Source organism: Charadrius vociferus, unplaced genomic scaffold, assembly GCF_000708025.1.
Source record: "Charadrius vociferus isolate BGI_N301 unplaced genomic scaffold, ASM70802v2 scaffold507, whole genome shotgun sequence".
NCBI classification, from domain to species: Eukaryota; Metazoa; Chordata; class Aves; order Charadriiformes; family Charadriidae; genus Charadrius; species Charadrius vociferus.
Genome location: NW_009649235.1, coordinates 613,732 through 636,383, shown reverse-complemented (window position 1 = coordinate 636,383; position 22,652 = coordinate 613,732). Strand labels below are relative to the sequence as shown.

Sequence of the window (22,652 nt, the reverse complement as noted above, 5' to 3'; positions counted from 1 at the left end):
GAGGTCGGGCGGCGGGGACGGCCGGGCCCCCGCCGTTCAGGTGGAGGGGCCGGGGCTGTCCCGGGCCGTCCCGGGCCCCGGCCTTTCCCTTCCTTTCACGCCCCTCTCGCTTCTTGTTTCCCCTCAGCAACGACAGGATAAGGCCGCGCTGATAAGCGAGACCAGGCGGCGTTTCGAGGCGGAGTACCTGCCAGGTGAGTGCCTCGGTGGTGGAGCTGGGGACGGACTGGGAGGGGTGGGCCCGGCCCGGCTCCCTGGATGCCGTCTGTGGGGCTTGCCCAGTGTCGCTTTTCCCTTGGGGGCTTTCTGTGTCCCCGCTGTCCCGGGTGAGGGGGTGTTTCTTGCCTTTTCTTCAGGTGGCTGAAGCTACCGGGTGGGGGTGATGCACAAAGCAGGACACTCTCTCTGTTGACTTTTGGTGCTCTCTTCTGGGTCGCTGTCTTGGGCAACAAGATGTGGCGGGGCAAAGGTCTGGGTTCTTTTGACTCGTGATTGTGTTTGGTTGGCTGTAGTGTGGGGTCTGGGACGCTGCTGTGCTTGGTGCTTTTTGGGCATGAACATGATGGAGGGGGGGAGGAGGAGGAGAAAAGCATTCTGACCTCGACCAGTTCGTCAAGGAAAGAGTTGTTTTTCTAGAGTAACTTGCACTTTAAATTTATGCTGGCCTTAATGAAAATTATGGTGCGTGTCCAGCTCGATTCTGAAGTGCAGATGCTTTTAAACTTTTAAATGAAGGCCAGGAGGTGCTGGGGATGCCTAGGGGAAAGGGAACTCCAGGGTAAGCCTAGAGGAGTTTCCTTTCATTTCGAGGCTGATTTGCATTGTTCATGGTAGAAGAATATATGGTAGTAGAGTATGCTAATAACTGTAGTAAGCAGTACATCTTATTATGACTGTCTAAAGACTTTCTATTGAAAACATACTTCTATCCAATTTTTAATGCAAATAGAGTAGTTTAGCCCAGTAGTTTAGGAGTTGCATGCATCTCCTTTAATATAAGCCTCAGTCCTGCAAATGCATACCTTGCTTTGATGTTCCTGATCACAATTATTGAGGCTACCTAGTTATCACTTTTATGTAAGGTTTGCGTGCTTCTATGAGTAACTTGTGATTGGCTACTTGAAAACTTTGAGGGTCTTCAGTGGTGAAACTTTGTTTCATATGGTTGCTGGCTAACTTTCATAAAGGAAACTACTTTGGCCTTGGTTAGAGATGACCTGTATTTCTGGCAAGATGACAAAATTATTAGAATAGTGTCTTGAAGACGACCATTTGATATTTCTGTGTGAATAAAGATGTCTTTGGCAGTCTTAAAGCTTAGGCTCAGGAGAGCAGAGCATCACCTTAAATTGCAAGTTCTTTTGGCTGCTATGTTTGCAGTTAATGTGTGTATTTTCCTATTACAGGTAATTCATCTTGCTTTGTATTCTATTATCCCAGAGTCCCACACAAAAAATTACTTTAGAAAGCCTAGAACTGCTTTGGGACAGTTGCTGCTGAAAGGGGGTATTACCTTTTCAATTGAACTATCCCTTACAATCTTGGAATTCCACAGGTTTCTCTAGTTATAATGAAGCCTCTGTTGGGCTGGTTGTTAGAGCCATTAAAATAATTGAATACTGTTGGCAAGGTAAGCTGTAATCCTATTTGCAGTATTTTGAACACATTTTCTCAGTAAGCCCATTTTTGGATAATGGTTTAGGGTTCTTAGCGCTTTCAAGAAAATAGGATTAGGACTTTTTTGAGTTTATATTCTTAAGTCCCTCCCTCGAATTTAGGAATGCCACAAGCAAATTAATATTGTCATGCCCGCTTCAAGTGTGAAAAACACAAGGTTTTAGTTTTATTGTGGTCCTTCAGCCTTTACTGTATATGTTCGAAAACGTATTCTTCCTCATAATTGAAAAGGGGTGTGGAGGTGCATGTATGCAGACACCCCCAAACATGTGACTTTCTGTATTGTAGAGATACAAATGATTGTGTCATACCCAGCAATTTTAGTTGGCTTTCAAAACTAATGGCGCTATCATGACACACTGAGAAACTGATGCTTTCTGTGAAAAGTTTAGTGTGGTCATAGTATTGTGAGCCTCTACAGAATGAACCTAATTCCATGTGCAGGTGTGCTGCAAGTGTTAAAATTTGAGTGAAATTTTCAGGCAGTTTTGTTTCTGGGACATGCAGCTGCCACTGTTTTATTTTTCCTCTGAGAAAAACAATGCTCCTGATCATTCTAGGAACTTAGTGTTATGAAGTGATTCTTCTATATTATGGAACTTGTAGTTACTGGCTTCCCCCCGCCTCATGCAGAAGGAATTGCTAATGATCACAAATGTTGTGATGGTCTTGCAGTAATGTTTGATTTTGTTTTGAAATCAAAACTTAGAGGGCCTTTGAAATCCCGATTTTTGGTTGAAATAATTTATTGGCAGAATACAATAGAATATGCAAAAATGTATTATTGTATAGGTGGTTCAGAAAAGTCTAATATTAGACTGGCACGTCTAATACATGTTGGAATATTTCACATAAAAGTTCCAAGCAAATAATATACTACGGTCTTGACAATTTTCAAGGTGCGATGGGAAAAGTTTTGTTCAGCAGCTGAAAACGCCAGAAATCCGCTTTCTGAATTACACAGTTATTTCATTTAGGTGACTAAATCAAATAATTTTTTTGATTGTCAGATACAGTTTGGAGAATACAGTGTCAGAGAACCTTACTGGCTCATTTCTCCAAAGTTTGAACACGGACCACCTGCTGAAGTTGTTCAACAGATGTGGCCATTGAGGGGTTCTGGAAGGAAAGGTGGCTGCTGTGAGATCTTATCTGCAAAGCAGTGTTTAATGTTGGCTGGGATCTTGTGGTGGTTTTTTTTTTCTCTTCAGTAAATTTCTTAGCTGTGTTTGAAAGACAACTTCGGTTCTTGCAAGGGATGTATATCCCTAGTAATTAAAACCCTTGCATTTAAAAGGCATATTTCCAATACTGAAAAGTTCCTGTTAGTCCAATAGACTAGCAAATGCTGTCTGATGTGGTAGGCTGTTTTGTCTGTTTGGATTCTTTGTGAGAGTTGATGTAAATGATCTGGGTGGTGACAGGAACAATGAAAACAAAAGATTATTTTCTAGTACTGACTGGTACTAGCAATGTTTTCTAGCATAGAGTCTTGTCTTTTTCAGTGCATTTTCATTCCTTAGAGGATTTCTAAAATTAGCTTTTATTTCTGGGCTATTAACTTTCCATTTTAATGTTACAGGGGAAATTATTTATAATCAATTCGTAGTAGATTCAACAAGTCTTCTCCATGCTTGCTTTTGCACATTTACCATTTCTTATTGCCTGTATTCCCTGCCCCTCCCCATTCAGATCCTTTTCCTTTCTCCTTTAGGTGAAGCTTAATTTTCAGAAAAAGATTTGGCAAGAGAGGTTTCACACTCCAATTTAAAAGATTAAATTTCATCATGACTTTCTGTAAGCCAGTAGCAAAACATGGTTGTTTGGGTTTTTTTAATCATACTGGCCAATTGCAAATAAAATTTCAGACATATGAGGCATCCTCAAAAAAAGCATGGTGGTATGATTGTTGTAAAAAAACTATTAAGGTAATGTTTTGAATACCTACTTATGTCTGTTTATGCTCTGAAAAAAGTCTATTTTTGCTGCTTCCTGGCTTTCAGGATGAGAAATTCTGGAAGGATAAGATGGGAAACGTATGAACAGGATAAAACCCATACTTTTATAGAAAGCTATGTGATACTAATGCTTGAGCTTTCTATTGAAAGTAGTCTTTATTGTCACTGAGAGTGTTCAGTTTTGCTAAAAGTTGAAACTTATCACATCTTGTAGAGGCAAATATTCTATTTGTTATTGCTGCTTGATGTTGTTGATTTCACTCTATGTTCTACTGAAATAGCTTTGTTTTCTTCATCCCTGTCCTTTGCTGTATGGCTACTGACCTTCCTAATTTGTTTTCAGTCCTGCCAATTTCCTCATCTGACAATTGAAGGCAGTACCTGAATAGTTATAGTACTTCGCTTAACATGTTAGCCATCAACAGCCAATTAAAATGGATTTCCTCTTTCTAGCCAAGGTCAGAGGAATAATTATGACTGTTTCAGACCCAAGACTTCTTGGCTGAAATAGCTTAAGGCAGTAGATAAATTGAGAGGCTTTGTGTGATAGAACACTTGAAATACTTTGCTAAGTTACTTTTTCCCAACTTTTTGTACAATGAAGTGTTTTGGTTTGGGGTTGGTGTTTTGTTTTTTGGTTTTGGGTTTTTTTTTTCCCCTTCTATTCAAAGGTATGTAGTTGCTATCCCTACTTAGCTTTGTGTTTGACTTGTTCTGTAACATTTCTTTTCTAGATAAGAGTTCTTCCTGAAGGGGGAACTTATTCTTACAGGTTGTGAATTCTGAAATTCTCTGGATTAATTTAGTATGGGACTTAGCGGTGCTGCCTGTTCTTCAGTCCTGTAATCTTTCTTCTATATTCTTGTTGAATATTCGCAAATTTCTATTTTTCTTAAAGCATGAATGCCCAAAGAAGACACAGCAGTGCAGCATTCGTCTCCTGGTAGTGTAGATGGCACTTTAAAAATATGTGAAGAGAAGGGATGTTACAATTTGTGCATCAAATAATTTCACGAATACTTCCAGTGAAAGTTGTTGCGGTGAAATTTGTGTGTGTTTAGTTTTGCATTATTCTGGAGTTCTTTTTAGAGCTTTTGACTTGTATTATGCAGGATCCTTTATGTTGGGAGATAGCAATTAAGTCGCAGAGTTTCACTCTAAGTTTCTCAGCTTGAAGAAGACAGCTATGACAAGGACAGAATGTGGTCACAGAGAGAACAGAACTCACGCAAGAAAAAAGGAAGGCGAGTAATAGGAAGAAACTGCTGTTCAAACAGGGTTTTTTCTGTCTTCTCCTGGTTTTCTCCCTTGACCTCAAATGTTCAATGAGGAAATGAAAGTAACTTTAAGTAGCTATTTTTAAAATAAGGTTAAAGAAAATGATGAACTCATAAAACTTTGAAGTTCTGTCTGAGGCCTGGTCAATCTTCTTGCTCACTCAAGTTTTTCTGAAGGCCTTTTAGCTGAGAGAATGAAGAGAGCTAATTTTGGCCTCTTGTTGCTGTTGCCACTGTTACTCCCTCATTTATAACTTAGAATTTGGTTTTAATGCTCTGTTAAATATCAGAGTTGCAAAGCAGATTATGCTTTCACTTGCTTTTCTGGATCTGAGTCTTGCTTAGTTTTCCACACAGCTTACCAGTTCAACAGAAAAGTCCTGTATCATCCCAGTTTTGCCTCTTCCGCTGGCTGTGGAACTATTCTGAGATACAGTAAGGTTGGAATCTCTTGGGCTGAGGGAGGAACCAGGTTTCCAAGCTTCTGGACAGTTGTTTTAACTGTGAAATCTTTCACAAAAGCGTGGCACTGCTGTTATATGTGGCTTTCACTGGCTCTTTTTGAACAGAAGTAGCTGTGAATGCTGTTCCTTGTGTTAATTTTGGGGCAAGCAGGGTGTGTTCCAAATAGCTTATGAAATTCTTCTTGTTATGGATGTAATTACAGAGATGTCCATCTCTCTGAGTAGAGGGTGACTAAACTTAGTGTCTCAGCATCTTAGTTGCAGTTCTGCAAGTGTGAAGAAACGGGCACTTAATTTTCTAGTGAGAAAAGCATCAGTATATGTTTACAGGTATCTTAAATGGCTAGGCTTGGAGATTGTCTGAGTTTATAGTTTGAACTGAATTTCCATTTGGGTGCCCTGCAACCTCAACTTCTGTTTTCTTTTTGGCCTCTTAATTGTTTTGCAGGATTTAACCCCAAAAGTTTATTTTCTCTCAACTAATTCTTTTTTAACTCCAGAAATTTCTAATAGTCCAGTAACTGCAGTCAGTAGTTCCATGAGTTATTTAAGCTTGGAAACATTCAGGTTATTTCACAGCATAGTTTGAAAACAAGTTTCCAGATGGCTATAGAATTATGGGAAATACACAAATTTGAAGAGGAATTCCTCCCCTGGATTGATGTATTTTCAATGACTGGATTATTGGAAGGGCTCCAGCAATTTCAATGACTCTGCTTTATATGTGTGAAATAAAGCACCCTTCTTTTGCGTTCACAATGTCATTCTAAATTTATTTTAAAGCAAGGATTAGATAAACTAGGTAAGGTTAAAACAGTAGTCAGTAATCCTGTTGTTCTGTCAGTCTTGTTAAGCTTACCTGATTCAAATACCAACATGCTGCAAGTTCCTGTGGTGGCAGAATTTTACTAGTTCTTGGTTTAGTGTGTGTCGTAGTATATATGCAAATTCAGATTGCATGTGTCATTTTGTTGAGAATTTAGGGGCTGAAGAGACGAAAAAAAAAATAATTTTTTTTTGGGCTGCCCCTATCTCTGAATCCAGCTTGCTCTTTGTTGATGTTGAAAGTTTGGATAAAATGTTTTCTCCATTCCTCTTTCATTTTCTTAGAATACCTACAAAGTTAGATTTCTGGTTTTTAATTTCTAAGTTCAGAGTTTGGGAAGTCTTGTTAGTGGCCCGGACACTTGTGTTCTGAGGCATGTTCCATATAATGTTATGTGAATGTTTTTAAATTATTGTTTGATACAAGATGCACTATTCTGTCATTCTGACAATGTGAAACATTACCCTCTTAGTTTTCACCTGTTGGTGTGTCATTTTTCTCTTTAATTACGCAGTGCCCAAATCCCTTATACAAATAGGATGCACATGGGACTGATCTCAGAAAAATACTTGGCTGATTGACTGCAGTCACTCTTAGCTGGAAGCTGGCGCGCATTAGAGATTATTAAACCCAGTTGAAGTAAGGTAGTTCAGGCACTGGAGACGTGTAATCCTGATGTTAAAGTAAATCTTTGCTCTTGCAAAGCCCTAGTTTGCTGTGGCTAAGAGTATATAGATATGGCGTGAATAACCAGTATACTGTACTGAATAATCCATAGCATACAATAGCTTGTATGCCACGGCTAAGAGAAGCCAGTGCTTCTTCTACTTTAGCTGAAAGTGGATATGCCAGTTTAGTTACTCTGTGTGACTGTATCTCTGAAGGGGATTTGGATTAGAATGCATGTTAAACAAAGAGAGGCTGTGGAATCTTTCTACCCTTTTGAGTTTTCAAAACTTGACTGAAAAAGGTACTTAGTGACCTGTTTGAACTTGGAAGTTAGCCTCGCTGTGAGCAGGGGTTAGGGCTGAGATGACCTGCAGAAATCCTCTCCAGTCTTTAAGTTTTATGATTGTAACTTTAAAATAGGTACTGCTAGCATTTCTCAGGCAAAACTGTCCAAATCATAAATCGTTGGGGGAATAATAAAATTTCAAATAAGCAGTTGAGATTTCACAAAATTTAATACACTAATTCTTTGCAACTTGTTACATCTGTGGTTGATCTAGAGCCACAGAGAAGTTAAACAGCATTTCAGTCTTGTGCTGAGTGTTCATTTTACTAGGCTTAGTCAGAATATAGGGAATGAGCTGTTTGGTGCAAGTACGGAAATGATGAGAAAAGGAAACAAAAGAGTGAGAGAGTTTTTAGTGGACTGGAGGCTTTTCGGCAGAGAGGAACAAGGCTAAGATTAAGGAAAGTGGGATTTGACTGTAGGCTTGGCTAAGAAACAGGCTACGGTAAGGTGGTGGAAAGGCATCAAGGGAAGGAGAAATTTGAAGCCTAATGAAGAAGGAACTGAGTAGATAATGTATGTAAGAAGCAGTCAGATGTGGAGATGTGATGGGGGAAGTGCAGCTATAATAACTCTTAGTGGATGGGCACATTTGAAGTGGGTATATTCTTACAGTTATATTCACTCATTTATGACAGGAAACAGTATAAATTAAAAGACAAGTAAAAAGGTCATATTTTTGCATGTAGGCCAGTAAAACTAAAAATGTAAGCAGAATTTAATGGTGTCTTTTTCTTAACATCTTCCTCAGAGATAAGATGTCTGACTGAAATACACATCCCTAAACCATCCAGTCACAGTTCTAAGTAGTTATTTTAATTATTATAGCCCTGAAAGTAGTTATTTTGAGTTTATTACTGCTGACAGAGGAATAGTCTTTCCAGCATGTGAAAATGAACATCTACTTCATTAACAACCAGTCTTAACTTTTTTCATGCTACTCACAAATAAATTTGAATGAATGCTTTAAGAGCATGTTTGGGGTTTTTTTTAGTAGTTTGAATGAATGCTTTAAGAGCATGTTTGGTTTTTTTTTAGTAGTTTGCAAAGAGATGTGTATCAGTGTCTGGCTTTCAGAAGCCTGTTTCTGTCATGGGCTCTTACTTGGTTTACATTCCTATTATGCAGATTTCTCAGATAAAGAGGAGCATTGATCTAAAAACTGAGTCTTTGTTGAAGCATGTGTACAATAAAAATAGGTCCACTTAAGCATTTGTATTTTACAAACTTCCCTGTTTAAAAATGATAGTAATAATTTAAAAAAAGCAGCAAGTAAGCAGCAGCAGCAACTCCTATTTCATCTGAAGTACTCCCTAAAGCATATTAACCTGTTATCCTGTTGCTAACCTGATACAAGAAGAGTTGGGGGGTTTTGAAACTGCTCTAGAGTTGCATGAAGTTTGCATTCAGTAAGGTAACAATTTATAACAAGTGTAGAATGTGTTATCTTTTTAAAGAAAAAAAAATATTTAGTGCAATGATGTATAGTGCATGGTTGAAAATAGTAATTTTAACATCTGTTCTCTGACGTTTTGTGGTCTAACATGCTTATGCCTGTAACTTTGAGAACTCAAGCTTGAACTGGTGATGCTTAATATATACATTCATCAGTACACAGATTCTTAGATTATATACTAATTTGTGTTAATTATAGAAACATTTTTTAGAAAAATTACACCTGCCCTACACACACATTATGTTTTTTCTTTGAATACAAATCACAGAAAATATTTTTCTAGTTAGAGTAATCTTGTAGTATTCCTAAATATCATCACAGTAGATAGATATTTTTAATCAATTTCTTATGCTATGCTTTGCTGAAGTTTGAGACTGCAAAAGAAATCTTATGTATCTAGTAGATGCTTATATTGAAACTTGACAAATCTCCTTTTCGTGTTTTCATAGCAAATGCTATATTCTTACAATAATTGATTTGTTTGCTAGATAAATCAGATAAATACGATTCTAGAGATGTGGAAAGACTTCAGCAAGATGATAAATGGGTTGAAAATTATCTAATTTGGCGTCACGATGTTGTGGATGATACCTTAAAGATGATTGATGAAAGCTTTCAGTGGAGGAAAGAATATACAGTTAATGGTAAGCTATGTTCTATAATGATTTTGATGGTGAATGTTGCTTTCCTATTGAACTACAACTGACTTCTATATGTTGTTTCATTAAGCACCATTTAAAGGTTTTGTAATTACCACAGAGCTGAGCAAGAACTTTTCTACACAGTGGAGGTGGGGGGGCCTGGGAAATTAGAACTATCGCTTTTTATGTTGACCAGTACTGTCTCACTGTTTTGTTGAGGTTCCATATGTCTATTGAAAGGTTGTTTAAGACGAAGGAAGGCAGCTATCTCTTTTTGTCTTTGTGCATTTGCTAGAATGGAGTCCTTCAAAAAGGAAAAAAAAAAAAAGGCAAAAAACAACAACAAACCCCCCACAAAATACAAGGCTCTGTTGTTCATCATAGCAGCACTGGTCTGATGCCCTAAGTAGAATAGATATGGGTTTTGTGCTGTGAGAATGTTTTGAAGGTGAGATTTATCTACAGAACTTCACAATCTGAATTAAAGGATAGAGCACGAGGGGCTGCAAATACGAGCAAAAATAGACATTTGAAGCATTTTTTTCTTACATAAATTTTCTTATTCTTATTTCTTCCGAAGTAGATCCTACTCTACAGTGTGAAAGGAAGAAGATCGTAAATATTTCAAATGAGCTCAATATTTGCATTAGTTTAGTCAAGGCCTTGGAAAGTGGGTTATAAAGACATTTTTGTATATTGTTACTAGACTTTTGCATTTTTAGTGACCTGTTAAGTTAAAATGTGGTTATTAATATGATTACTGAAATAATCTTCCATTTCACTTTGCAGACTTGACAGAATCTGTCCTTCCAAAATGGTTATTTGAAAATGGTGCTCTCTTCCTGCATGGATATGATAAAGAGGGCTATAAATTATGTAAGTTACACAGAATGTAATATTTTTAGTCATTGATCATTGTTTTTTGTTTCTAGCATTTTGGCACCTATTTTCTAAAATAAACATTTTAAAAATGGAAGTAGGTATATATTGGCAACTGTTTTTACTAAAATTGATGAGAAGTTGGTAACTGAGTATCTTTTTAGATCACAGAAGTGGAATGAGGAAACTATCAGCAGTTTCCAAAAATCATAAGCCTTTATCCTAATTATAATGCAGTTTTTAACTTTCCTGTTAAAGTGTGTTGTTTCTGTATCTGCTGTTGTCAGCATGTGACTAGTATAAATGTTCATTGTCATTGCTTTTCTAGCAGCCCACATTCTTGCATACTTGTGGTGGTTCACAGGAGGTCTGCAATGGCTTTCTTTTTTTCATTTTTTCTGTTGTCATTGGAATCTTAATTAACAGAGTGGACAGCTGAGAATCATTGGAGGATAAATGCTTAAGTTGTGTGATTAATTTCTAGTAACTAAAGAATAAGATTTATAGGCGAACAGTAACTGTTGCCTGAAATACTCCTGAGATTTCTGAGTTTTTTTTCAGTAGTGTTTAATAGTTGGTCAATATTATTTTCTATAAATGAATCTGTTTTAACATCTCACATATTTACTTCTAATTAAGCTTAAATCCTGTGAGGCCAAAGAGACTTTTAAAACAAATTATTCATGAGGCTTTGTACCTAAAAAAATTTTAAAAATTCAAATCTGAAATTCTGCTTTTCCTTGGGCTACAAGGGCTAGAATACACTAACAATCCAATCTTTTACAGAAATGACTGTGTTTTAAACACCAATATACTAATTTAAAAAAAATTATCACCAGAAAAATACAGCTTCTACTCTATGGCTCTGTTTTGTCAAACTGTCCCTTTTCTTATCACTGTAAGATATCCGTGCTGTATGAAAAATTGCTGCTTTGTTATGCTTCACGATTTTTCTTTTAGCCTTCATGGTAAGTATTGAAGGATAAGTGGTAGTGATACCTTTTTATAGCACTTAGAAAGCTGAGCACAATTATACCAGGTGGTTGAATTTGGTGAGATTGGAGAGGGGGTGGAAAAAGTAAGAAAAACATGACTTTTGCACATCAGTGCTTGTACTGAGAAAATTATGCAGTTGTTTACACATTCTTGTGATGAAGTTGGATAAATAACGATTTCTGATTTTATTGTCACTGAAACATAACTGTTTCTGTTTTCCATACCTGAAGTGTTTCTTCTGTGAATGTTAATTGGGTCAGAATATCTGACTTGGTATGCAAATTCAGATTGCATCATAGTTAAAGAGTTCCTGGTTAGCCAACATTGGAGAAACATGTTTCTTGGGCCACATGTTCCATCTAATTCTGTTATGTAAAACAGAAATTTTATACTATAAAGAAGTTCTTCAAGAATTACTGGCAACTTTCACAAGAGTCCTGTGTTTGAATAGGGGTATCTTTTTTTTTGAAATTCTGAACTTACAGCATCTGGTTGACATGCCAAGTTTAAAAAATAAAAAGTTTGTTTCTTTATATAAGCCATAAAATATTTTTATTAGCCATTGGAAGTAAAAGACATGGAGAAGAAATCCATTTTTTAGTAAGATTTTTCCAAGTTTCAGGGAGAAAAATACTAGAGTACAACTACAGTTATTTTCAGGGCTTGTCTAATTTTGGTATTGTAGAGGTACTAAAATTAAGACTGCTCTTTTCATTGCTGCCCCGAGTATTTCTTTATCACTTCATTGTATAATCAGTAATTTGGTTTCGGATATTTTTATAAAGTCTGTTACTTTGAAATATGCTATTTTTCATGGAAAAACTTGTCTCTGCATGACTCGTTTCTTATTCCAGAAGAGTATGTGTTGAACTTTCACTTAAGTAATGTTGCTCATCTTCTGGATTTTTTCATTTTAGTTTAGAATGGTCTGTTTTTTATATAGTTCATAATGTGTGTATAGTTTTTCAAAACACATCAACTACAATGCTGTAGAAAGCCTAAGCAGAAAAAGAAACATAAATTTCACAACTACAACGATATTTATAATATAAGCAGAATGTAATATCATATGAGGACTACGTGATTTAATTTGAAATTATAATCTATGTAAGACTTAGTCTTTAAGTACATGAAAAGTATTTTTCCACTCTACTGTTTCTTCTGTGCTGTAATTCTTTGTATTTTTAGATTTTAAAAAGTTCTAGTATAGAAATGTGAGCAAGGGAAGTGGGGTATGCAGTTGTCTTTCTGACTGTTCTGTGGCCACAAAATCAGTAGAATTGTAGAATACAAACTTGGAGGTGTTGATCAATTTCAGTGCATACTGTATAGTTATTTGTATAACGTTTTCTGTTAATTTGGATCTGTTTTTTCAATTGTTGTGTGTGTTTTTCTTTCTTCTCACAAGTTTGGTTCAGAGTGAAACATCATATAAAAGATCCTAAACAGCAACTGGAGAAAAAGAAACTAGTAGCTTTTTGGTTAGAACATTATGCCAAGAGAGATCATGGAAAGCCCATAACAGTGGTATTTGACATGGCTGAAACTGGAATCAGTCACATAGTAAGTATTTTTATTGTGCTTTTCTGATTGTTTTCTGAATTATTTAACCTATGTCCTCAGAAAAAGGGAAGTCCCTGTGCAGTTCTTAACATCTATATAACTTAACAATTGCTCACATCAGTGATACGTAAGGCTTCTTCCCGTGACGTGAGCAGTTTCCAAAATCTTTCGTTGCATGTTAAAGTCTTGTGCAGCACGCTGAAAACTTTTAGTTTGGTGACTGAGCCAAAGTAGCTCTGTAGTAGTTGCTCACCAGCTTCATTTGTCAGTCATTATGGATGACAATAGTAGAACTTAGTTTTTGAGCACGCAAAAGGCGATTGGCTGAGCCTTCTTTTATTGTGAGTACAGTTGCTGCCATTGCTTCAACAGCTCCATTTTTGTTGTTGTCATCTTTTTTGGATGAATCAGTCAGTCAAGAGTGAAAAATGGGGTGATAGTGAAGCATTAAACCATTAGATGCAATGGCTGAAATCTTTGAGAATGATCATCTGTTCTGAGAAGTCAGCATCTTCAGTTGACAATTTTGATCCTGGTCCTGTCTCTCCATCTTCCATGCTATGTATGCTGTCCCTGTATATTTAAATTGTGTTAATTTCTTAAGTACCTGCATTAATTTCCCTCCACCCATTGAATTTTCCTGTGAAGAGAAGTTAGCTGGATGCAAAAGAGCAGTTTATCAAGTAGGCATTGCTTTTCAATATTCATCTTAGCCAAATATAACTCTTACTAGCAAAACGTGTTATTACAATGATGAGAATAATATGATGAAGAACTCTGTGTGCTTGTTGCTGTGTACAGATACAGAAAAAATGAGGGTGTCTGAATGTGAACAGACGTGATAGACGTCTGAACTGTAAGCATGTCTATCAGACGCAAGTTTATACTTCAGGAATAGTATCTTCACCCCCTTTTTCAGTTCCTTGTCTATCCCGTCAGCTTTACTGAAGGCTGCTTCCTCCAAGCTTGACCTTAGATAAATCAGAGATTTTCTCTTTTCATTCAGAAGAGAATTCTCTTAAAAGGCTGCTTCCTCCAAGCTTGACCTTACATAAATCAGAGATTTTTCTCTTTTCATTCAGAAGAGGAGATAATTCTCTTAGCAAAAGTTTTTATGCATTTCTGGATTTTCTTTAGGACTACAAAATGAAGGAGGAACAGTGTAGCTCAGTCACTTCTGTAAAAGTGATGATTATTCAGAAGTTTGCAATTAGATAAGAAAATTCTAATGATTTTAAAAGTAGGATTTTACCTTTCCGTGGGCATAATTGTAGAACTGAATCAAGAGGAATTATATTAGTTTGGAAACTGTTCCAAAGAACTATTTCCCATTTGTACAATAATTTACAAAATTGAAAGTTTCATCATTTTTAAAAACATTTTGGAATTAAGTAGTTGAAATTCCATGTTCTAGGTATTTGGAAATAATTATAAAAAAATGATTTCCATACCAATTAGTCATATGTCAAGTCAGTAGTATACTTTGGGAAATACTTGGAGATTTATTGTAGTTATACATAGGATTGGATAATTTCCTGCCTGAAGTAAACTTTAGATAATGTTTATGTTTAGGTACTCGTTGGAATTTAACAAATTGTTTGTATGTTACATGAAGCTTAATATTTAAGAACAGTTTGTGAATTGATGGTCTTAACTGTTCTTAAGTCCTGTGCCTATATGGAAAAGTGGAAGATTTAAAGAGCGTGATTTGTGGGGTTTTGAATTTTCAAAAGCTTTATTTATTGTTTCTTTGGCCATAATATTTCATAAACTGATCCTGAAAACGTTGCTGCCAAATATTAAAATTTCCCCAAAACTCCTCCCTGTGGAATGTTCTTACTGTAGAAAACCAGTAGGTGAGTATCTTTTAATTTTCACTAAAGCTTTCACATAGCACATGAGTATCTGTTTTTACGTGACCTATGGAATTTCATAGTGTTCGAGGACAGTCTATATTTGCTTTTGCTTCATTGATTCTTGCACATTATCTGAACTTCTTGTAACTTGGCATCCACCTGCATTTCTTTGAAGTATGCTAATCTCTACAGAGTTTGTAGTGTAGTAGCATCAACACTGTAGCACGTACAGAGGGGTTTCTTCTAGTCTGAGCTAGAGATTCAGCTCAGTATGGCATTGCTGAAATGCTGTTATCTATTTCAGCAGGCAAACAATTGCCTTAGTACATATTCCTTGTGAACATTTTTTCTGATGTGATGGATTTCAACCCACAAAATGTACAAAGAAATACATTTGTTTCACTTGTTTTAGCATTTACTTTTGTAAACTTGAGATAGGTATCTTTTGCTCATGTCTGTTGGTATTCATACGTTGTATGTGTCAGCACTTCTGTCAGGACTGAAAAGACAAACTGCTCCTTTTTGGCGTTACTGTAAATGTCTTGCAGTTGAAGACCAAATTGTCAGCTGTGTGCTGTGGGTTCTCTTTTTTTGTGTTGTGTTTTTTTTTTTTTCCCCCCACTTCCCTTGCTTTGAGATAGAATTTTTGATCCAAATACTTTCTTCTGCCTTCTCAACACTCATCACTACGCTGACTGGTTGCGTGCTGTCATCTGAACTTTTTGTATATTTTCTAGAAGTTCTTTAACACACGTTTTGCTCCTAAGACTGTTCCTTAGCTGAATTTAGGTGTGTCTTATTAAAACTTCCTGGTTCAAAAGCTGCTGTTATAGAGCAGAAGTTCTCTTAATATCCGGATCACTAGATTTACTTAGATCTAAGTGCACCAGGTACAGTCTTTGTTTTATGTTGTCATCTTTACAATGAGTCTTTAAATTTACCAGATCTGGGAATTATTTTTTTTTTTGTGATCCATTTTAGATATGAGTCTGGGTGTCAGCTTGTGTATAACTTTATCTACAGTTGCTTTTAATGCAGTCCAAATGATAAGTTACTACTGCCAGTAGAACTTAATCTGCTTAATGGCATAGAATGAAGCTGTGGCTTACCTATGGGTTAAGGTCCTCTCTTGAAATTTGGAAATTAAGATGTGTTTTTCAAACTTATCTAGATTTAGGAGTGAATGTGTGTTGTAGTATCTTTTCCTTTAGGTCTGGTTTTCTACCTATTAGTATCTTTATAAGGAAAATCTAAATGCATACCCATCGTTTACTACAGGCATCTTTAAGATTTGCTTTGTAGAAGTTTATTTAGAAGATTAGAACAATATCACCTCCTGCATTTTTACTGATGCTCAACTTAGACAACCTAAAATCAGGATTTTTTTTTTTTTTTGAGGGGCAGGGGGAGGTAAAATTTGAGTAATTTTAATGTAGATCAATGAAAATCCACAGAGTTCTGTCATTCTCTTTAACTGAGTTCAGTAGAGAAAAGTACATATTTAGCACCTGCTTTCAGGACCAGAATCTAAGCTGTTATGGAGTTCAAGATGGAGATCTTGCCTATCATTACATATTTATAGATTTAATCTAATAACTAAAAATCTCATAGATTGTCTATAGGTTAAAGAAAACCCTTATTTCTATAGAATATTGAAATTTTTCTTATCAAATTGCTGTGTTGTCCTGTTATTCATACAGAAATGGCTAAAAGTTGTACCTTGTTCTTTATTTTTTTGTTGGTGTGGCAGGGAGGGATTTTAATATTTAAATATAAGCAAAAAAACCCCAAACTTGCTTTCTGCCTTTCCAGGCAAGATGGTTAATATTGCATTAGGACCTTGCAGCTGTGCAGTACAGGGCCACAAGCTTTTAAGAAGATATTTTGACAAATAAATATGGTGTAATTCAGTTTTGCAAGGCAGGATTGGTGCTCTCACCTGTGCCTTGAGAGCGGTCTATCTGTTCTCCTGAAGATAATACTGGAGCAATGGTTTTACATAACAAGAATAAAGGATTGTAATAATTTCCTTGATGTGAAAAAGACACTTGATTTGGGTTTTATGGAGCATGTCCTGAAGCAACTTTTTTTTCCAGTGTCTTTAAGACTCCCAGAGACACAATCTCAGCAAGTGCTGTCCATAGGTGTCCCATTGTACAGGCTTGCTTTGTAGTTAGTACACTTATCACAGAACAGGGATGATATTTTTTTTTTAATGGCTGTTTGTAGCCATGTAGAGTAATTGATAAATCTCATCCTAAAAGAACTTGGATTTCTTAGTTCTGTTCCAGAGCACGCTTCATTTGTTTGTTCCATTGCTATGGACATCTGCTATGTCAGCTTTTATCGCTGGTATGCAGCCAGGTAATTCTGATAGCTCATGCCTTGTTGCAGCAGTTCAGGTAACTAGAATGGACACAGTTATTGAATGGTCTGCTGAGGTATTATCTACTTCTAATTCCAGACATCCATCAAAATAATGGATCTGTTCTCCTAATACCTGATAGTGCTGCTTTTGGATAGGCAGCGGCATAAAGAGTAGCATCCTTGTTAATGCACAGGAGATTCTAATCATTGCTTGGAAATCTATCACTGTGTTTACGCTGTTAATTGAAAGGTACTATATTTGGTACAAGCAATACCCAGTTGAGATAAATGCTTCTATTAAAGGCTACCTTCTGCCTCTAAAGATATCAAGCTTTCTGTTAGTTTCTAGTTACTGAAGCTACTAATAAAGCTGTCAGGTTGTGGGTAGTCCTCTTATACAGGGTGTTGGTTGTTTTCTCTATGTCCACGAATGTTGTAATGACGTGTTTAGGTCCCTTTAGGAGCTGGTTCCCCATAGCATTTTTACTGTTATGACAGGCTTTGGATCCTTCATCGGCAATATAGTTCGTACTATTTCTGAAAGTCTCCTTTGTAGTAGTGGTTAGAAGGAAAGTATGAGTACTCATGGCAGGCTTCCCACCTAACCAAAGTACTTTATTGTGGTAAGGTATCTCTTACTTTATTATCTACACCTATTTCATAAAATGTCTTTTGTTGCCCTTTATTGTGTAATCAGTTCTATTATACCAGGATTTTGCAATGGAGACTTGACTGTACTATTTCTGTGTGGCTGCCCAGTGGATGGAAGCATCTTGAAAATGAGTGGTATACAAGCAGCACTCTTGAGTGCTGCCCACAATTTCTCTGCATACCATGAACTAATACTAAACCCAAAAATTCTCTTAAAAGGAAAACTTACTACTGTACTCAGGATCTTACAGAGAAAAAAAATATATTGAACAATATGCAAGATAAGTTATTGAAGGGAAACTTCAGTATGTTTAGTGCTCTCCCTTGTAAGGATTTAAGATAATCTGTCAAGCTTCTCTAGGGTTAAAGGTTTATTTTTCCTCTATCTTCCCATTACAGCTTAAATCCTGTTGATACTCTGTAGTAGTTTAGATACCTAACTTATTGTATTGATAATAGGTTTGTTGTTTGTCTTCCTTTGTGTCTTTGTTACATTTTAAAGCTAAGTTTGACCACAATCCTGCAGCAATTTAATGAAGTGAAAAGCATTGCATTAAATTTGGAGGATGTTTGTAGTATATGTAGAATTTGAATATAGATGATTACAGTGTAAGTATCGTGTGCTATTCAATAAAAGCCTTGGTTTAACTAAGCCTGTATTTTTGATGTTTTGATTTACATTGCGTTTACTCTGTGCTTTTATTTTAGGACTTGGATTTTGTTCGGTTTATTGTCAACTGTTTTACAGATTATTACCCAAACTTCCTCAGTAAGTATTGTACATTACATCTTAAGCACTGTAGACTTGTGTAATGAAAGCATTTCATAATGTGGCAGGTGATGGGGGAGACTGCAGGTCTTTTTGCATGTGCTTTGTGTGGTAACTACATGGAACACAGATGTTATAGATTCAGAATATTTTTGTGCTCATAAGTCAGCACAACTTTGTATTGTAAATAAACTTTACATTAATCAAAAATCATCTGGCTTTTCATGAAATGAAAATCCTACACGTTTTCACAGATTAAAAATTGATACAAACATTGAGTAGAACTGAATTGCCATGTTGTTTCTTTTGTTCCTTACTTGGGTAGAAGCTTTGCAAACTTGCATGACAGTTTGTATCCTTTAGGAGCCTTCAGGGGAGAAATAATGAATGGCTATAGAAAATTTTAGGGAGCAATGGTTTACTCTAAGCAGATTAAGGCATGTTTGTGTGCGCACTTGGAAAAACCTGCATACTTGCCTGTTAATTTTTTTATGGATGGGAAAACACTGAATAGTTTTTGCCAGCTCATCTTACATGAGTTAAACTTTTGGTGAAAATGTAACTGAATATTGAAATTCTGTACAGCAACTGCTTAAATTCTGAATGCTAGATTTCAGATTGCTGATCAAAACTAAAAACTTTGATCAAATATCAAACTTCACGGCAAGTGCAACATACTAGGGGTTTGGTTTTATCAAGAGAAAAATTTGGGGACACTTCCAAGTCAAAATACTAACGTTTCAGACTTCTCTGCTAAAACAGAGAAAACTTGAAAAAATGTAGATTTACAAAGACTCTTGCTATATTTGCTTCTTTGGGAAGAAGAGGTGCTGAAGATACCTGTTAAACTTTTCCATAGTTGCTTTTCTAGATCAAGTTGAGATTTTACCTTTCGCTACCTTATTTGGGGTGATTACTTATTAGTAATGATATGTCAGAAAAGTAGTATCCCAGAGAAGTATGTAAACAGTGTGAACTGTTTATAAACTGTTTTCCAAGCAGACAGCTAATATCTTTATGGTGACAGAAGTAGGTTTATACGTTTTAAAAACAACTATACGACATTTCTACAAAGAAGTGAACATGGAGGTTTCTAAAAATGGGTATTCACTTTTTACATGACCATTATTGCTGTGCTTTCTCTTAAACAGAGAAAAACATAATACTTGGTATTCAGATTATCTCCTTTTATTTTTGTCTTTTCAGCAAAGATAGTGATCTTTGAAATGCCATGGATAATGAACGGTGAGTTGTTTGGTTTTGGGATGGTTTGGTTTTGGGTTTGGGTATTTTTCTTTTAGATCATGATACCTTTTTAAAATTAGTAGCATAAATAGGGAGTGTTTTTCTGCTCTGTGTAGATACAACTGAACAGTGGAATTGTTAAACATGCATCTTTAAATCTGACAACTAATAGGTTACAGACTTTTGTTTTTTCCTTCTAGCATTGTATTTTGGATCATGCTTTAAATGGCATGTGACTTTATCCTGTTATCTTTAAAGCTTGGGAGACCTTGATAAATAGTCTTCTCCTTGAATGTTTCCAACTAGTCCTTTCAAAGCTAGATCTGTTCATGATTTAGGAATACTATCATCAACAGATGATGGACACTCATAACCAGTGAAAAACTAGAATCGAAATTTAAGATAGATGCCTGACACTGATATTGTTACATATGTTTTGATATGGGTACTTCGATGTTTATCGTTAATTATAATGTAAAGGATAAACATGTTATTCCTGTATTTTAACATCTGAATACATATTTTTATGGTGGCTTTATATTTTTCTGTATATTCATGTTTTACCATCGCTGAAATAACTATGTTGTTTGAAAATACTCTGTAGGTCTAAACAAGTGTCCTTTAAAGCAGCAAAACTTTTCAGCTAGGAAGACTGCGTACATATCTTTCCCAATCTCCTTCCCTCAGATTTGGAAATACAATTGCTTTTACCCTCTCAGTACTTCCTGGGCTAAATTCCAAGACAACAATATTGTCACTTCCTAAATCAAAGATTGTCTTTCATAGAAAGTCTGTGATCTATCTGCAGTCATCTATAGAAAAGTGTATGTCCATAAAATACTTTCTCTGTAAATAATACTCTTCCTTGGACTGTTTATTCCCATTATAATAGATACTTTCAGAGCATGTCCTGCCACATCTTATGGGATGTAGCTCACTTGTGTTCCATAAGGTCTACAAATACACTGCGCAAAAAAAAAAAAAAAAAAAGCTTCCTGACAACTTATGTATACCTTTTGGTTTTTTTTTAAAGCTGCTTTTAAAATTGTGAAGGGATGGCTTGGCCCAGATGCAATAAGCATGTTAAAGTTCACGAACAAGAGTGATGTACAGGAATATATCAGTGGAGAGTATCTGCCACCTCACATGGGTGGAACTGTAAGTATATTTACATTCCATGGTCCTTTTGTGATAGAGGCATGCTTATATAAATTACTTATGTAGGGTTGAGAGTTGACATTTCATGGATGTGAAATTTCTTAAAACTGTTCTGCTAATGATAATTTGTTAATAACATTAATATAAAATGGAATAACTTCATGAGAACTTAATATCTGGGAGTCTTAAGTACAGAAATACTTTTCCTGAATTATTCATCCACTTTCAAGTCATTGGAAACCACTTAGTTTTTCAGATGTCTAAAAAAAATTCTATTTTAAGTGTCATTCTTCCTTCTACTCTTCCCCCCCCAATGATTTGGAGATTATGTGTTTGTTCACAGAACTTGTTTCATAAACCAAAAATAAGTTTCATGGCCCTTCAAAATTTTTCATCCTGCTCCAAAGCTGTGATTCGGTAAAGACAATCATATTGCAATTATTTTTTCTTTTGTCTTCTCTAAGGCTGCATTTTAAAACATGGCTGTAAAATTTTCTGGTTTTAAGAGTATGTTAAAGCTCCAAAGAGTATGCTACAATCCAGTATAACTTTGACAGGACCCGAGTCCTATTCTAGTGTAATCTAAATAGCAAAACAGAACAATCGTCTTGTACAACAGCTTTAATTTTTCACAAAGCTAGTAAATCAGTTTGTGTAATCTTTGTAATAGAATTTGCACAAAGAGGATGTTTTTCTTTTAAAATTTTTGTACACCATTTATGGTAATGGAATAAGCCCATTGTTAAGGAGTTATTTTTACATGTTCTTTTTTTTTTCCTGAAGTGTTTTTAGAGTTATGGCAGTAACAATATGGAGAAAAGGAAGACTCTGCTTCAGCAATAGTAGGAGAAGCTGTGTTCCTTTGTATATAAACTCGAGGTAGATTTCTGGTAGCCAGAACATATGAAACTTGTTTTGGAAACACAAAGACTTAAGTTACCTTGTTTTTTTTTTTTTATTTGACTGAAAGTAGCAGCCTTTTAAAAAAATGCTTTTGCACAAGAATCTTGAGGAAAAGATGATGTCCTCTTTCTCCATGGAAAATTGCTTCCCAAACTCCCTATTCTCATACAAGAAATTTCTCATGTTAGAGAAAGCTGAAATTGCTGAACTTCAGGAGTGGGCATTGAGGGAAGGGCTGATGATGTCTGAAGTGGCTTCAGTAAGGATTTGAATGGTGTATAGCAGTGATTCTGAGCCAAGCTCCCACGGTGTTGTCCTATTGTTGCAACAGAGGAGAAAGTTCTTTTCCTCCTCCTTAGAGCTCAGTATCTCCTGTCTGCTTTTTAGACAGTCTCTTACCTGATAGCTAGTTATGTCTTTAAAGAAATAAGCTTGTGGCTTTGCTAAATAGCGTTCTGAAGTGTCTGGCTAAGAACACAGAGTTACTATTTATTCTGCCTTGGTCCTGTAAGGTCTCATTGACAGTTAATAATTGTTGACCACGTTGGCTCCGTGTTGCCCATGTGAGAGCATTTACAAATTCCAAAATCATTGAGGCAGCTTATCCAAACCATTTGTCTCTGGTAGTAAGTTGCAGTGACAGAAATAAATTAGTAGAATAGGAGTAAATTTGCTTGACAAGGACTCAAAGGGTTTTGGCAATGTCAGGAAAAACAGCTATATCTCTGCATATTAAAAGTCCTGTATTTTGAACCAGCAGGTGCTTTGCCTAACTACTGAGTCTTTTTGGTATTTAGCCACTTGATGGGTATTTTGAACTTTTAACCTCAGAACTGTCATCATCTGGAAGAATTGTTAGCAAATACTCAGACTCCAAAATTGTGCTCTGGATCCTCCTTCCAAAGATTTTTTTTCAGTGCATACAGTAAAACAGGATTTTGCATCTCTTTG

The 22,652-nt window shown here is 36.0% G+C and overlaps 1 protein-coding gene across 1 annotated transcript in view; it reads left to right on the top strand.

The window, feature by feature from the left end:
• The first annotated feature begins 136 nt into the window (after nucleotides 1-136).
• The window catches only part of MOSPD2 (motile sperm domain containing 2), a 38,961-nt gene continuing 16,445 nt past the window's right edge, over nucleotides 137-22,652 (top strand). The window contains exons 1-7 of the mRNA XM_009889037.1: nucleotides 137-194; nucleotides 9,162-9,317; nucleotides 10,104-10,190; nucleotides 12,598-12,752; nucleotides 18,335-18,395; nucleotides 19,602-19,640; nucleotides 20,674-20,798. Of these exons, the coding sequence (XP_009887339.1) occupies nucleotides 9,272-9,317; nucleotides 10,104-10,190; nucleotides 12,598-12,752; nucleotides 18,335-18,395; nucleotides 19,602-19,640; nucleotides 20,674-20,798 (513 nt within the window). The 5' untranslated portion in view covers nucleotides 137-194; nucleotides 9,162-9,271. The remainder of the gene's footprint in view (nucleotides 195-9,161; nucleotides 9,318-10,103; nucleotides 10,191-12,597; nucleotides 12,753-18,334; nucleotides 18,396-19,601; nucleotides 19,641-20,673; nucleotides 20,799-22,652) is intronic.